At 56.2% G+C, this 13157-nt stretch overlaps 1 protein-coding gene across 1 annotated transcript in view; it reads right to left on the bottom strand.

Annotated features, from left to right (window-relative positions):
* Positions 1-13157, bottom strand: part of SYDE1 (synapse defective Rho GTPase activating protein 1) — a 62776-nt gene that overhangs the window by 36307 nt on the left and 13312 nt on the right. The window contains exons 4-5 of the mRNA XM_085534358.1: positions 10501-11184; positions 5701-5909 (exon numbers count right to left, since the gene is read on the bottom strand). Coding sequence (XP_085390484.1) covers positions 5701-5909; positions 10501-11184 — 893 coding nt within the window. The remainder of the gene's footprint in view (positions 1-5700; positions 5910-10500; positions 11185-13157) is intronic.

The following is a 13157-nucleotide window of genomic DNA, read 5'->3' as shown; positions in this document are numbered from 1 at the left end:
TGATGGGGTGGGGGGGGGGATGGGTTTGGGGGGGTGGTTTATTGGGGGGGGCATCAGGGGGGTCTATTGGGTTGATAAAGGGGGGGGGGATGGGTTTGGGGGGGGTTTATTGGGGGGGGTTTATTGGGGGGGGCATCAGGGGGGTCTATTGGGTTGATAAAGGGGTCTATGGGGGAGGGGGCACATTAGGGTTGTCTATGGGGTTGATAAAGGGGGTCTATGGGGGAGGGGGCACATTAGGGTTGTCTATGGGGTTGATAAAGGGGGTCTATGGGGGGGGCATCAGGGGGGTCTATTGGGTTGATAAAGGGGGTCTATGGGGGGGGGATCAGGGGGGTCTATTGGGTTGATAATGGGGGTTTATTGGGGGGGGGCATCAGGGGGGTCTCCTTGGTTGATAAAGGGGGGGGATGGGTTTGGGGGGGGGTTACTGGGGGGGTTATTGGGGGGGGCATCAGGGGGGTCCATTGGGTTGATAAAGGGGGGCAGATGGGTTTGGGGTGGGGGGGGGGTTATGGGGGGGGTATCAGGGGGGTCTATTGGGTTGATAAAGGGGGTCTATGGGGGGGGGGATTAACGGGGGTCTATTAGGTTGATGGGGTGGGGGGGGATTAGTTTGGGGGGGTTCTATGGGGGGGGGGCATCAGGGGGGTCTATTGGGTTGATAAAGGGGGTTTATGGGGGGGGGCATAGGGGGGTCTATTGGGTTGATAAGGGGGGGGGATGGGTTTATTGGGCGGGGGTTTATTGGGGGGGGCATCAGGGGGGTCTATTGGGTTGATAATGGGGGTATATGGGGGGGGGATTAAGGGGGGTCTATTGGGTTGATGGGGTGGGGGGGATGGGTTTGGGGGGGGACTTATTTGGGGGGGGTTTATTGGGGGGGGCATCAGGGGGGGGTCTATTGGGTTGATAAAGGGGGTTTATGGGGGGGGCTTAAGGGGGTCTATGGGGTTGATGAGGTGGGGGGGATGGGTTTGGGGGGGTTTTATGGGGGGGGGTTTATTGGGGGGGCATCAGGGGGGTCTATTGGGTTGATAAAGGGGGTTTATGGGGGGGGGGATCAGGGGGGTCTATTGGGTTGATAAAGGGGGTCTATGGGGGGGCATCAGGGGGGTCTATTGGGTTGATGTGGTGGGGGGGGGATGGGTTTGGGGGGGTTTATTGGGGGGGGGTTTATGGGGGGGGCATCAGGGGGGTCTATTGGGTTGATAAAGGGGGGGGATGGGATTGGGGATGGGGGGGGACATGAGGGGGGTCTATTAGGTTGATAAAGGGGGTCTATGGGGGTGGGGAGGGTCAGGGGGGTCTATTGGGTTGATGGGGTGGGGGGGGGATGGGTTTGAGGGGGGTTTATTGGGGGGGGGCATCAGGGGGGTCTATTGGGTTGATAAAGGGGGTCTATGGGGGGGGGGATTAAGGGGGGTCTATTGGGTTAATGGGGTGGGGGGGATGGGTTTGGGGGGTCTTATTGGGGGGGGGGCATCAGGGGGGGGATATTGGGTTGATAAAGGGGGGGGGATGGGTTTTGGGGGGGTTTATTGGGGGGGGTCTATATGGGGGGGAGCATCAGGGGGGTCCATTGGGTTGATGGGGTGGGGGGGGATGGGTTTGGGGGGGGGTTTATTGGGGGGGGGGTCTATGGGGGGGGTGGTCAGGGGGGTCTATTGGGTTGATGGGGTGGGGGGAGGATGGGTTTGGGGGGGGTTTATTGGGGGGGGGTCTATAGGGGGGGCATCAGGGGGGTCTATTGGGTTAATGGGGTGGGGGGGGGATGGGTTTGGGGGGGTTTATTGGGGGGGGCATCAGGGGGTCTATTGGGTTGATAAAGGGGGTCTATGGGGGGGGCATCAGGGGGTCTATTGGGTTGATAAAGGGGGTATATGGGGGGGGGATTAAGGGGGGTCTATTGGGTTGATGGGGTGGGGGGGGATGGGTTTGGGGGGGACTTATTTGGAGGGGGTGTTTATTGGGGGGGGGGCATCAGGGGGTCTATTGGGTTGATAATGGGGGTCTATGGGGGTGGGGGACATTAGGGTGGTCTGTTGGGTTGATAATGGGGGTCTATGGGGGTGGGGGGGCATCAGGGGGGTCTATTGGGTTGATAAAGGGGGTCTATGGGGGGACACACATTTGGGTTGTCTATGGGGTTGATAAAGGGGGTCTATGGGGGGGGGACATCAAGGGGGTCTATTGGGTTGATAAAGGGGGTCTATGGGGGGGGGCTTAAGGGGGTCTATTGGGGTGATGGGGTGGGGGAGGGATGGGTTTGGGGGGGTTTTATGGGGGGGGCATATGGGGGTCTATTGGGTTGATAATGGGGGTATATGGGGGGTCATTAGGGTGGTCTATAGGGTCGCTAATGGGTCAGGGGGTTTATGGGGGGGGGACATCAAGGGGGTCTATTGGGTTGATAAGGGGGTCTATGGGGGGGGGACACATTAGGGTTGTCTATGGGGTTGATAAAGGGGGTCTATGGGGGGGGGACATGAGGGGGGTCTCCTTGGTTGATAAAGGGGGTTTATGGGGGGGGGCTTAAGGGGGTCTATTGGGTTGATAATGGGGGTCTATGCGTGGGGGGCATTAGGGGGGTCTATTGGGTTGACGGGGTGGGGGGGGGATGGGTTTGGGGGGGGCTTATTGGGGGGAGGCATAAGGGGGGTCTATTGGGTTGATAAGGGGGTCTATGGGGGGGGTCATTAGGGTGGTCTATAGGGTCACTAATGGGTCTGGGGGTTTATGGGGGGGGGACATCAAGGGGAGTCTATTGGGTTGATAAAGGGGGTTTATGGGGGGGGGGGATCAGGGGGGTCTATTGGGTTGATACAGGGGGTTTATGGGGGGGCATCGGGGGGGTCTATTGGGTTGATGGGGTGGGGGGATGGGTTTGGGGGGGTTTATTGGGGGGGGGGCATCAGGGGGGTCTATTGGGTTGATGGGGTGGGGGGGGGATGGGTTAGGGGGGGTTTTATGGGGGGGGGGTACATATGGGGGGGGCATCGGGGGGGTCTACTGGGTTGATAAAGGGGGGTCTATGGGGGGGGACACATTAGGGTATTAGGGTGGTCTATGGGGTTGATAAAGGGGGCTTATAGGGGGGGAGGCTTAAGGGGGTCTATTGGGTTGATAAAGGGGGTTTATTATGGGGGGGGCATCAGGGGGGTCTATTGGGTTGATGGGGTGGGGGGGGGATGGGTTTGGGGGGGTTTATGGGGGGGGTTCATTGGGGGGGGCATCGGGGGGGTCTATTGGGTTGATAATGGGGGTCTATGGGGGGGGGGGCATTAGGGGGGGCTATTGGGTTGATGGGGTGGGGGGGGGATGGGTTTGGGGGGGGCTTATTGGGGGGAGGCATCAGGGGGGTCTATAGGGTTGATAAAGGGGGTCTATGGGGGGGGCATCAGGGGGGTCTATTGGGTTGATAATGGGGGTTTATGGGGGGGGGGACATCAGGGGGGTCTATTGGGTTGATAATGGGGGTCTATGGGGGGGGGGGGGCATCAAGGGGGTCTATTGGGTTGATAATGGGGTTAATTGGGGGGGGGGCATCAGGGGGGTCTATTGGGTTGATAAAGGGGGTTTATGGGGGGGGGGGGTCTATGAGGGGGGGTCTATGGGGTCGCTAATGGGTCTGGGGGTTTCTGGGGGTCACTGACCAGTGATAACGTTGATATCCGGGTACAGCTGCTCTGATAAGGTGACGCTGCCGCTGTCGGCCTCGAAGGCGTCACGAAGCTCCTTCTTAATGGAGGCCGACCCACAGAGACGGTACAGCCCCACACCTGAATGGGGGGATGTGGGGCAGGGATGGACCCACAGCCAGCCCCATAACCACCCCATAACCAGCCCCATAACAACCCACAGCCAGCCCCATAACCACCCCATAACCTGAATGGGGGGATATGGGGCAATGGACCCACAGCCAGCCCCATAACAACCCCATAACCTGAATGGGGGGATATGGGGCAATGGACCCACAGCCAGCCCCATAACCACCCCATAACCTGAATGGGGGGATATGGGGCAATGGACCCACAGCCAGCCCCATAACAACCCACAGCCAGCCCCATAACCACCCCACAACCAGCCCCATAACCACAGAGACGGTACAGCCCCACAACCTGAATGGGGCGATATGGGGCAATGGACCCACAGCCAGCCCCATAACCACCCCATAACCACCCCATAACCAGCCCCATAACCACCCCATAACCAGCCCCATAACCACCCCATAACCACCCCACAACCAGCCCCATAACCACCCCATAACCACAGAGACGGTACAGCCCCACAACCTGAATGGGGGGATGTGGGGCAGGGATGGACCTACAGCCAGCCCCATAACAACCCCACAGCCAGCCCCATAACCAGCCCCACAACCTGAATGGGGGGATATGGGGCAATGGACCCACAGCCAGCCCCATAACCAGCCCCACAACCTGAATGGGGGGATATGGGGCAATGGACCCACAGCCAGCCCCATAACCACCCCACAACCAGCCCCATAACCCTGCCCCATAGCTGGGTATCACCGCCCCATAACCCCCCCATTCCCACCCCACAATCCCCCTATAGCTGGGTATCACCACCCCATAACACCCCCATTCCCACCCCATAACCCCATTCCCACCCCATAACCCCTCTATAGCTGGGTATCCCCACCCCATAACCCCCCATTCCCACCCCATAACCCCATTCCCACCCCATAACCCCCCCTATAGCTGGGTATCCCCACCCCATAACCCCATTCCCACCCCATAACCCCCCCTATAGCTGGGTATCCCCACCCCATAACCCCATTCCCAGCCCCATAACCCCATTCCCAGCCCCATAACCCCCCCATTCCCACCCCACAGCCACCCTATAGCTGGGTATCCCCACTCCATAACCCCATTCCCACCCCATAACCCCTCTATAGCTCGGTATCCCCACCCCATAACCCCATTCCCAGCCCCATAGACCCCCCCCCCTATAGCTGGGTATCACCACCCCCTATAGCTGGGTATCCCCACCCCATAACTCACCCATTCCCACCCCATATCCCCCCCCAGCCCCATTCCCACCCTATAACCCCCCCTATAGCTGGGTATCCCCACCCCATAACCCCATTCCCACCCCATAATCCCATTCCCAACCCCATAGACCCCCCCCCCTATAGCTGGGTATCACCACCCCATAACCCCATTCCCACCCCATATCCCCCCCCAGCCCCATTCCCACCCCATAACCCCCCCTATAGCTGGGTATCCCCACCCCATAACCCCCAATTCCCACCCCATAACCCCCCTATAGCTGGGTATCCCCACCCCATAACCCCATTCCCACCCCATAACCCCCCCATTCCCACCCCATAACCCCATTCCCACCCCATATCCCCCCCCAGCCCCATAGACTGCCCCATAGCTGGATATCCCCACCCCATAACCCCATTCCCAGCCCCATAGAGTGCCCCATATCCCCCCCCAGCCCCATAGAGTGCCCCATATCCCCCCCCAGCCCCATAGACTGCCCCATATCCCCCCCCAGCCCCATAGACTGCCCCATAGAGTGCCCCATAGCCCCATTCCCAGCCCCATAGCCCCATTCCCACCCCATAACCCCATTCCCACCCCATAACCCCATACCCCCATTCCCAGCCCCATAGTGTGCCCCATAGCCCCATTCCCAGCCCCATAGACTGCCCCATATCCCCCCCCTCACCTTGAGCCCCCTGCTCTCGATCTCCCTCACACATTTCTGGACGATTATTGGCACTTTCGTCCCCGTTTTCTCCCTTTCCACCAACTGCCCCAATTCGACCCCGAACACTTTGGGTTCGGCGGCTCCGTCCCGTTGTTCTAATAGGGTCAGTTTGGAATAAAGGATCCCACGGGGCTGGAGCTCAACGGCCACGTGTTGGGCCCGGCTGCCTGGATGGGGACAGAGCAATAGAACATCAAACATCCCTGCATTACAAACCCATTGACAGACCCTATAAGCAAAACCCTATTACTCTTCCTACCCTATAAACCCATTTCCAACCCAAAACCCTATTACTCTCCCTCCCCTATAACCCCGTTTCCCTGCCCCATAACCCCATTTCCATCCCCTATAACCCCATTCCCACCCCCTATGATCCCTTATAACCTCATTTCCCTGCCCTATAACCCCATTCCCACCTCCTATAATCCCCTATAACCCCATTTCCCCCCCTATAACCCCATTCCCACCCCCTATAACCCCATTTCCCTGCCCTATAGCCCCATTCCCACCCCCTAAGACCCCATTCCCAACCCCTATAAGACCAATTCCATCCCCTATAACCCCATTTCCCTCCCCTATAACCCCATTTCCACCCCCTATAATCCCCTATAACCCTATTTCCCTGCCCTATAACCCCATTTCCACGCCCTATGATCCCCTATAACCCCATATCCCTCCCTATAACCCCATTTCCACCCCCTATAACCCCATTTCCAACCCCTATAATCCCCTATAACCTCAATTCCCTGCCCTATAACGCCATTAACTCACCCCTATAACCCCATTCCCACCCCCTATAACCCCATTTCCATCCCCTATAACCCCATTTCCAACCCCTGCCTTATAACTCAATGCTTCCCAACCCAAAACCCTATTACCCTCCCTGCCCTATAACCCCATTTCCACCCCCTATAACCCCATTTCCACCCCCTATAACCCCATTTCCACCCCCTATAACCCCATTTCCATCCCCTATAACCCCATTTCCCTGCCCTATAACCCCATTTCCATCCCCTATAACCCCACTCCCACCCCCTATAGCCCCATTCCCACCCCCGAACCCCATTACTCTCCCTGCCTTATAAACCTACTTCTAACCCCTATAAGCAAAACCCCTATAAGCAAAACCCTAAACCAATGCTTTCCAACCCAAAACCCTATTACGCTCCCTGCCTTATAAACCCATTTCCAACCCAAAACCCTTTTACTCCCCTACCCTATAAACCCATTTCCAGCCCCTGCCCTATAACCCAATGCTTTCCAACCCCAAACCCCATTACTCTCCCGGCCCTATAAACCCATTTCCAGCCCCTAAAAGCAAAACCCTAAATCAATGCTTGCCAACCCAAAACCCTTTTATTCTTCCTACCCTATAAACCCAATGACAGGCCCTATAGCAAAACCCTATTACCCTCCCTACCCTATAAACCCATTGACAGACCCTATAGCAAAACCCTATTACCCTCCCTACCCTATAAACCCAATGACAGGCCCTATAGCAAAACCCTATTACCCTCCCTACCCTATAAACCCATTGACAGACCCTATAGCAAAACCCTATTACCCTCCCTACCCTATAAACCCAATGACAGACCCTATAGCAAAACCCTATTACCCTCCCTACCCTATAAACCCAATGACAGGCCCTATAGCAAAACCCTATTACCCTCCCTACCCTATAAACCCAATGAGAGGCCCTATAGCAAAACCCTATTACCCTCCCTACCCTATAAACCCATTTCCAACCCCTACCCTATAACCCAATGATTTCCAACCCCATACCCTTTTATTCTTCCTACCCTATAAACCCATTTCCAACCCCAAACCCCATTACTCTCCCTGCCTTATAAACCCATTGACAGACCCTATAGCAAAACCCCAAATCAATGCTTGCCAACCCCTCCCTGACCTATAAGCCCATTTCCCTGCCCTATAGCCCCATTTCCATCCCCTATAACACCATCTCCCTGCCCTATAACCCCATTAACTCACCCCTATAACCCCATTTCCACCCCCTATAACCCCATTTCCCTCCCCTATAACCCCATTCCCACCCCCTATAATCCCCTATAACCCCATTTCCCTGCCCTATAACCCCATTTCCATCCCCTATAACCCCATTTCCCTCCCCTATAACCCCATTTCCCCCCCTATAACCCCATTTCCCTCCCCTATAACCCCATTTCCCATCCCCTATAACCCCATTTCCATCCCCTATAACCCCATTCCCACCCCCTATAATCCCCTATAACCCCATTTCCCTCCCCTATAACCCCATTTCCATCCCCTATAGCCCCATTTCCCTGCCCTATAACCCCATTTCCCTCCCCTATAACCCCATTTCCACCCCCTATGATCCCCTATAACCCCATTTTCCTGCCCTATAACCCCCTTCCCACCCCCTATCACCCCCTATAACCCCATTTCCACCCCCTATAATCCCCTATAACCCCATTCCCATCCCCTATAACCCCATTCCCATCCCCTATAACCCCATTCCCACCCCCTATAATCCCCTATAACCCCATTCCCATCCCCTATAACCCCATTCCCACCCCCTATAACCCCATTCCCACCCCCTATAACCCCCTTCCCATCCTCTATAACCCCCTATAACCCCATTATCCCTCCCCTATAACCCCATTTCCCTCCCCTATAACCCCATTTCCCTCCCCTATAACCCCATTTCCACCCCCTATAATCCCCTATAACCCCATTTCCCCCCCCTATAACCCCATTTCCCTCCCCTATAACCCCCTATAACCCCATTCCCACCCCCTATAACCCCCTATAACCCCATTTCCCTCCCCTATAACCCCCTATAACTCCATTCCCACCCCCTATAACCCCATTCCCACCCCCTATACCCCATAACTCACCCCTGAACACCTCCTGCAGCCCTATTGTCCCATGGCAGCACATCCTGTTCCCTGCCCTATAACCCCATTTCCCTGCCCTATAACCCCCTATAACCCCATTTCCACCCCCTATAACCCCATTTCCACCCCCTATCATCCCCTATAACCCCATTCCCACCCCCTATAACCCCATTTCCCTCCCCTATAACCCCATTCCCACCCCCTATAATCCCCTATAACCCCATTCCCACCCCCTATAACCCCATTCCCACCCCCTATAACCCCATTCCCACCCCCTATAACCCCATTTCCCCCCTATACCCCATAACTCACCCCTGAACACCTCCTGCAGCCCTATTGTCCCATGGCAGCACATCCTGTTCCCTCCCCTATAACCCCCTTCCCACCCCCTATAACCCCCTATAACCCCATTTCCCTGCCCTATAACCCCATTCCCACCCCCTATAGCCCCCTATAACCCCATTTCCACCCCCTATAACCTCATTTCCACCCCCTATAACCCCCTTCCCATCCCCTATAATCCCCTATAACCCCATTTCCCTCCACTATAACCCCATTCCCATCCCCTATAATCCCCTATAACCCCATTCCCATCCCCTATAATCCCCTATAACCCCATTCCCATCCCCTATAACCCCCTTCCCACCCCCTATACCCCATAACTCACCCCTGAACACCTCCTGCAGCCCTATTGTCCCATGGCAGCACATCCTGTTCCCTGCCCTATAACCCCATTCCCACCCCCTATGATCCCCTATAACCCCCTTCCCACCCCCTATAACCCCATTTCCACCCCCTATAACCCCCTATACCCCCATTCCCACCCCCTATAACCCCATTCCCACCCCCTATAACCCCATTTCCCTGCCCTATAACCCCATTTCCCCCCCTATAACCCCATTATCCCTCCCCTATAACCCCATTTCCCTGCCCTATAACCCCATTTCCCTGCCCTATAACCCCATTTCCACCCCCTATGATCCCCTATAACCCCATTCCCACCCCCTATAACCCCATTTCCCTCCCCTATAACCCCCTTCCCACCCCCTATAACCCCATTTCCACCCCCTATAACCCCATTTCCACCCCCTATAACCCCCTATAACCCCATTTCCCTCCCCTATAACCCCCTTCCCACCCCCTATACCCCATAACTCACCCCTGAACACCTCCTGCAGCCCTATTGTCCCATGGCAGCACATCCTGTTCCCTGCCCTATAACCCCATTCCCCTCCCCTATAACCCCATTTCCCTCCCCTATAACCCCATTCCCATCCCCTATAACCCCATTCCCATCCCCTATAACCCCATTCCCACCCCCTATAACCCCTATAACCCCATTTCCCCCCCCTATAACCCCATTTCCCCCCCTATAACCCCATTCCCACCCCCTATAACCCCATTTACCTCCCCTATAACCCCATTTCCACCCCCTATAACCCCCTATAACCCCCTTCCCCCCCCCTATACCCCATAACTCACCCCTGAACACCTCCTGCAGCCCTATTGTCCCATGGCAGCACATCCTGCTCCGTCCCGTCACCGTCTCCCTCGCCAGCACCACGGCCCTAATAACCCCATTTCTACCTCCTATAATCCCCTATAACCCCATTTCCACCCCTATAACCCCATTCCCACCACCTATGATCCCCTATAACCCCATTTCCCTCCCCTATAAGCCCCTATACCCCATTTCCCTCCCCTATAACCCCCTATACCCCCATTCCCACCCCCTATAACCCCCTATAACCCCCTATAACCCCATTTCCCCCCTATACCCCATAACTCACCCCTGAACACCTCCTGCAGCCCTATTGTCCCATGGCAGCACATCCTGTTCCCTGCCCTATAACCCCATGGTTATAACCCCATAACTCACCCCTGAACACCTCCTGCAGCCCTATTGTCCCATGGCAGCACATCCTGCTCCGTCCCGTCGCCGTCTCCCTCGCCAGCACCACGGCCCTTATAACCTGCGCCCCGTCCAGCTCCATATTAAAGCAGTGATTGAGGGGCAGGAAGGCGGCCCTACATGGCAGCAATGCAGTACGAGCCCTATTACCTGCATCCACCTGCAGCTCACAATAAACCCCCTTTATATCCACACGGGGCGGCTTCCAACCCCGCACCCCATAGAGGTGAACGTTCACCAGCCCCGACATCCCCTGCCCCATATTTGGCTGCTCCCTGTAGTAATAGGGTTTAAATACACCCACATCCAGCCCATATTCCTCATTATTTAGGGCTGGATGTGTTTTAAATGGGAGCTCGGGGGAGTCTCCGTCGCTTAAATAACCCCCTTTGGTGGTTGGTTTGGATGGGGGGGGTGTTATCACGCTGGTATCTAAGTGATAACGGCTTATCACGTTGCTGGATTCCTTATGGGGGTTTGGGGACGGGCTGGTTTCGGGGTCCCGGTGTCGGGGGTTTCGCAGGCTCCATTTCCGTCTTAATTCAGGGAGTTTCTTCATCTTCATGGACAGACGGCGCACGGTGCCGGGGGATTTCAGCTTGGGTATGGGGTGGGGGCTGCAGGGGGGACATGGGGACACGGATGGGGCTGTAGGGGGAGAGAGAGAGAGAAAAGGTGAGTGGGGGGGATGGGATTTAGGTTTGGGGTAAGGGGTAGGGTTGGGGTTTAGGGTTAGGGTTGGGGGTTGGGGTTATGTTTGGGGTTTAGGGTTAGGGTAGGGATAGGGGTTAGCGTTGGAGTTTAGGGTTAGGGTTGGGGTTTAGGGTTAGGTTAGGGTTAGGGGCAGGGTTAGGTTAGGGTTAGGGTTAGGGTTAGGGTTAGGGTTGGGGTTGGGGTTGGGCGTTGGGGTTTAGGGTTGGGGTTTAGGGGTAGGTTAGGGTTAGGGTTGGGGGTTGGGGTTTAGGTTAGGGTTGGGGGTTAGGGTTGTGGTTTAGGGTTAGGGGTTGGGGTAGGGGTTAGGGTTAGGGTTAGGTTAGGGTTAGGGTTAGGGTTGGGGTTGGGGTTGGGGTTATGTTTAGGGGTTAGGGTTAGGGGTTTGGTTTTAGGGTCAGGGTTAGGGTAGGGTTAGGGTAGGGTTTGGGGTTAGGGTTGGGTTAGAGTTGGGGTTTGGGATTTAGGTTCATGGACAGACGGCGCAGTGCCGGGGGATTTCAGCTTGTTTAAGGGATGGGGGGAGTGGGGGGGACATGGGGACACGGATGGGGTCACAGACTTGGCTGTAGGGGAAGAGAGAGAGAGAAAGGTGAGTGAGGGGGATGGGGTTTAGGGTAAGGGTTGGGGTTTAGGGTTAGGTTAGGGTTAGGGTAGGGCAAGGGGTTAGGGTTGGGGGTTGGGGTTTAGGGTTAGGTTAGGGTTAGGGTTTAGGGTTGGGGGTTGGGGTTTAGGGTTAGGTTAGGGTTAGGGTTAGGGTTTAGGGTTGGGGGTTGGGGTTTAGGGTTAGGTTAGGGTTAGGGGTAGGGTTAGGTTAGGGTTAGGGTTGGGGTAGGGGTTGGGGTTTAGGGTTGGGCGTTGGGGTTTAGGGTTGGGGTTTAGGGGTAGGTTAGGGTTAGGGTTGGGGGTTGGGGTTTAGGTTAGGGTTGGGGGTTAGGGTTGTGGTTTAGGGTTAGGGGTTGGGGTAGGGGTTAGGGTTAGGGTTAGGTTAGGGTTAGGGTTAGGGTTGGGGTTGGGGTTGGGGTTATGTTTAGGGGTTAGGGTTAGGGGTTTGGTTTTAGGGTCAGGGTTAGGGTAGGGTTAGGGTAGGGTTTGGGGTTAGGGTTGGGTTAGAGTTGGGGTTTGGGGTTTAGGTTCATGGACAGACGGCGCACGGTGCCGGGGGATTTCAGCTTGGTTATGGGGCGGGGGGCCTGGGGGCTGCAGGGGGGAGATAGGGACACGGATGGGGTCACAGACTTGGCTGTAGGGGAAGAGAGAGAGAGAAAGGTGAGTGAGGGGGATGGGGTTTAGGGTAAGGGTTGGGGTTTAGGGTTAGGTTAGGGTTAGGGTAGGGCAAGGGGTTAGGGTTGGGGGTTGGGGTTTAGGGTTAGGTTAGGGTTAGGGGTAGGGTTAGGTTAGGGTTGGGGTAGGGGTAGGGGTTAGGGTTGGAGTTTAGGGTTAGGGTTGGGGTTAGGGTTGGTGTAGGGGTTAGGGTTGGGGTTTAGGGTTAGGTTAGGGTTAGGGTTGGGGTTTGGGGTTTAGGGTTGGGGTTAGGGTTGGGGTTTAGGGTTGGGGTTTAGTGTTAGGTTAGGGTTAGGGTTGGGGGTTGGGGTTAAGGTTGGGGGTTGGTGTTTAGGATTAGGGTTGGGGTTTAGGGTTAGGGTTGGGCAAGGGGTTAGCGTTGGGGGTTGGGGTTTAGGGTTAGGGTTGGGGTTAGGGTAGGGGTTTATGGTTGGGGTTTAGGGTTAGGGTTGGGGTAGGGGTTAAGGTTGGGGGTTGGGGTTTAGGGTTAGGGTTGGGGTTTAGGGTTAGGGTTGGGGTTTGGGGTTTAGGTTCATGGACAGACGGCGCACGGTGCCGGGGGATTTCAGCTTGTTTAAGGGATGGGGGGCCTGGGGGCTGCAGGGGGGACATGGGGACACAGATGGGGT

The sequence above is a fragment of the Coturnix japonica genome, unplaced genomic scaffold, assembly GCF_054131305.1.
Source record: "Coturnix japonica strain WE unplaced genomic scaffold, WE-NBRP24 Scf081, whole genome shotgun sequence".
Lineage (NCBI taxonomy): Eukaryota > Metazoa > Chordata > Aves > Galliformes > Phasianidae > Coturnix > Coturnix japonica.
This window is presented reverse-complemented; position numbering and strand designations above follow the sequence as displayed.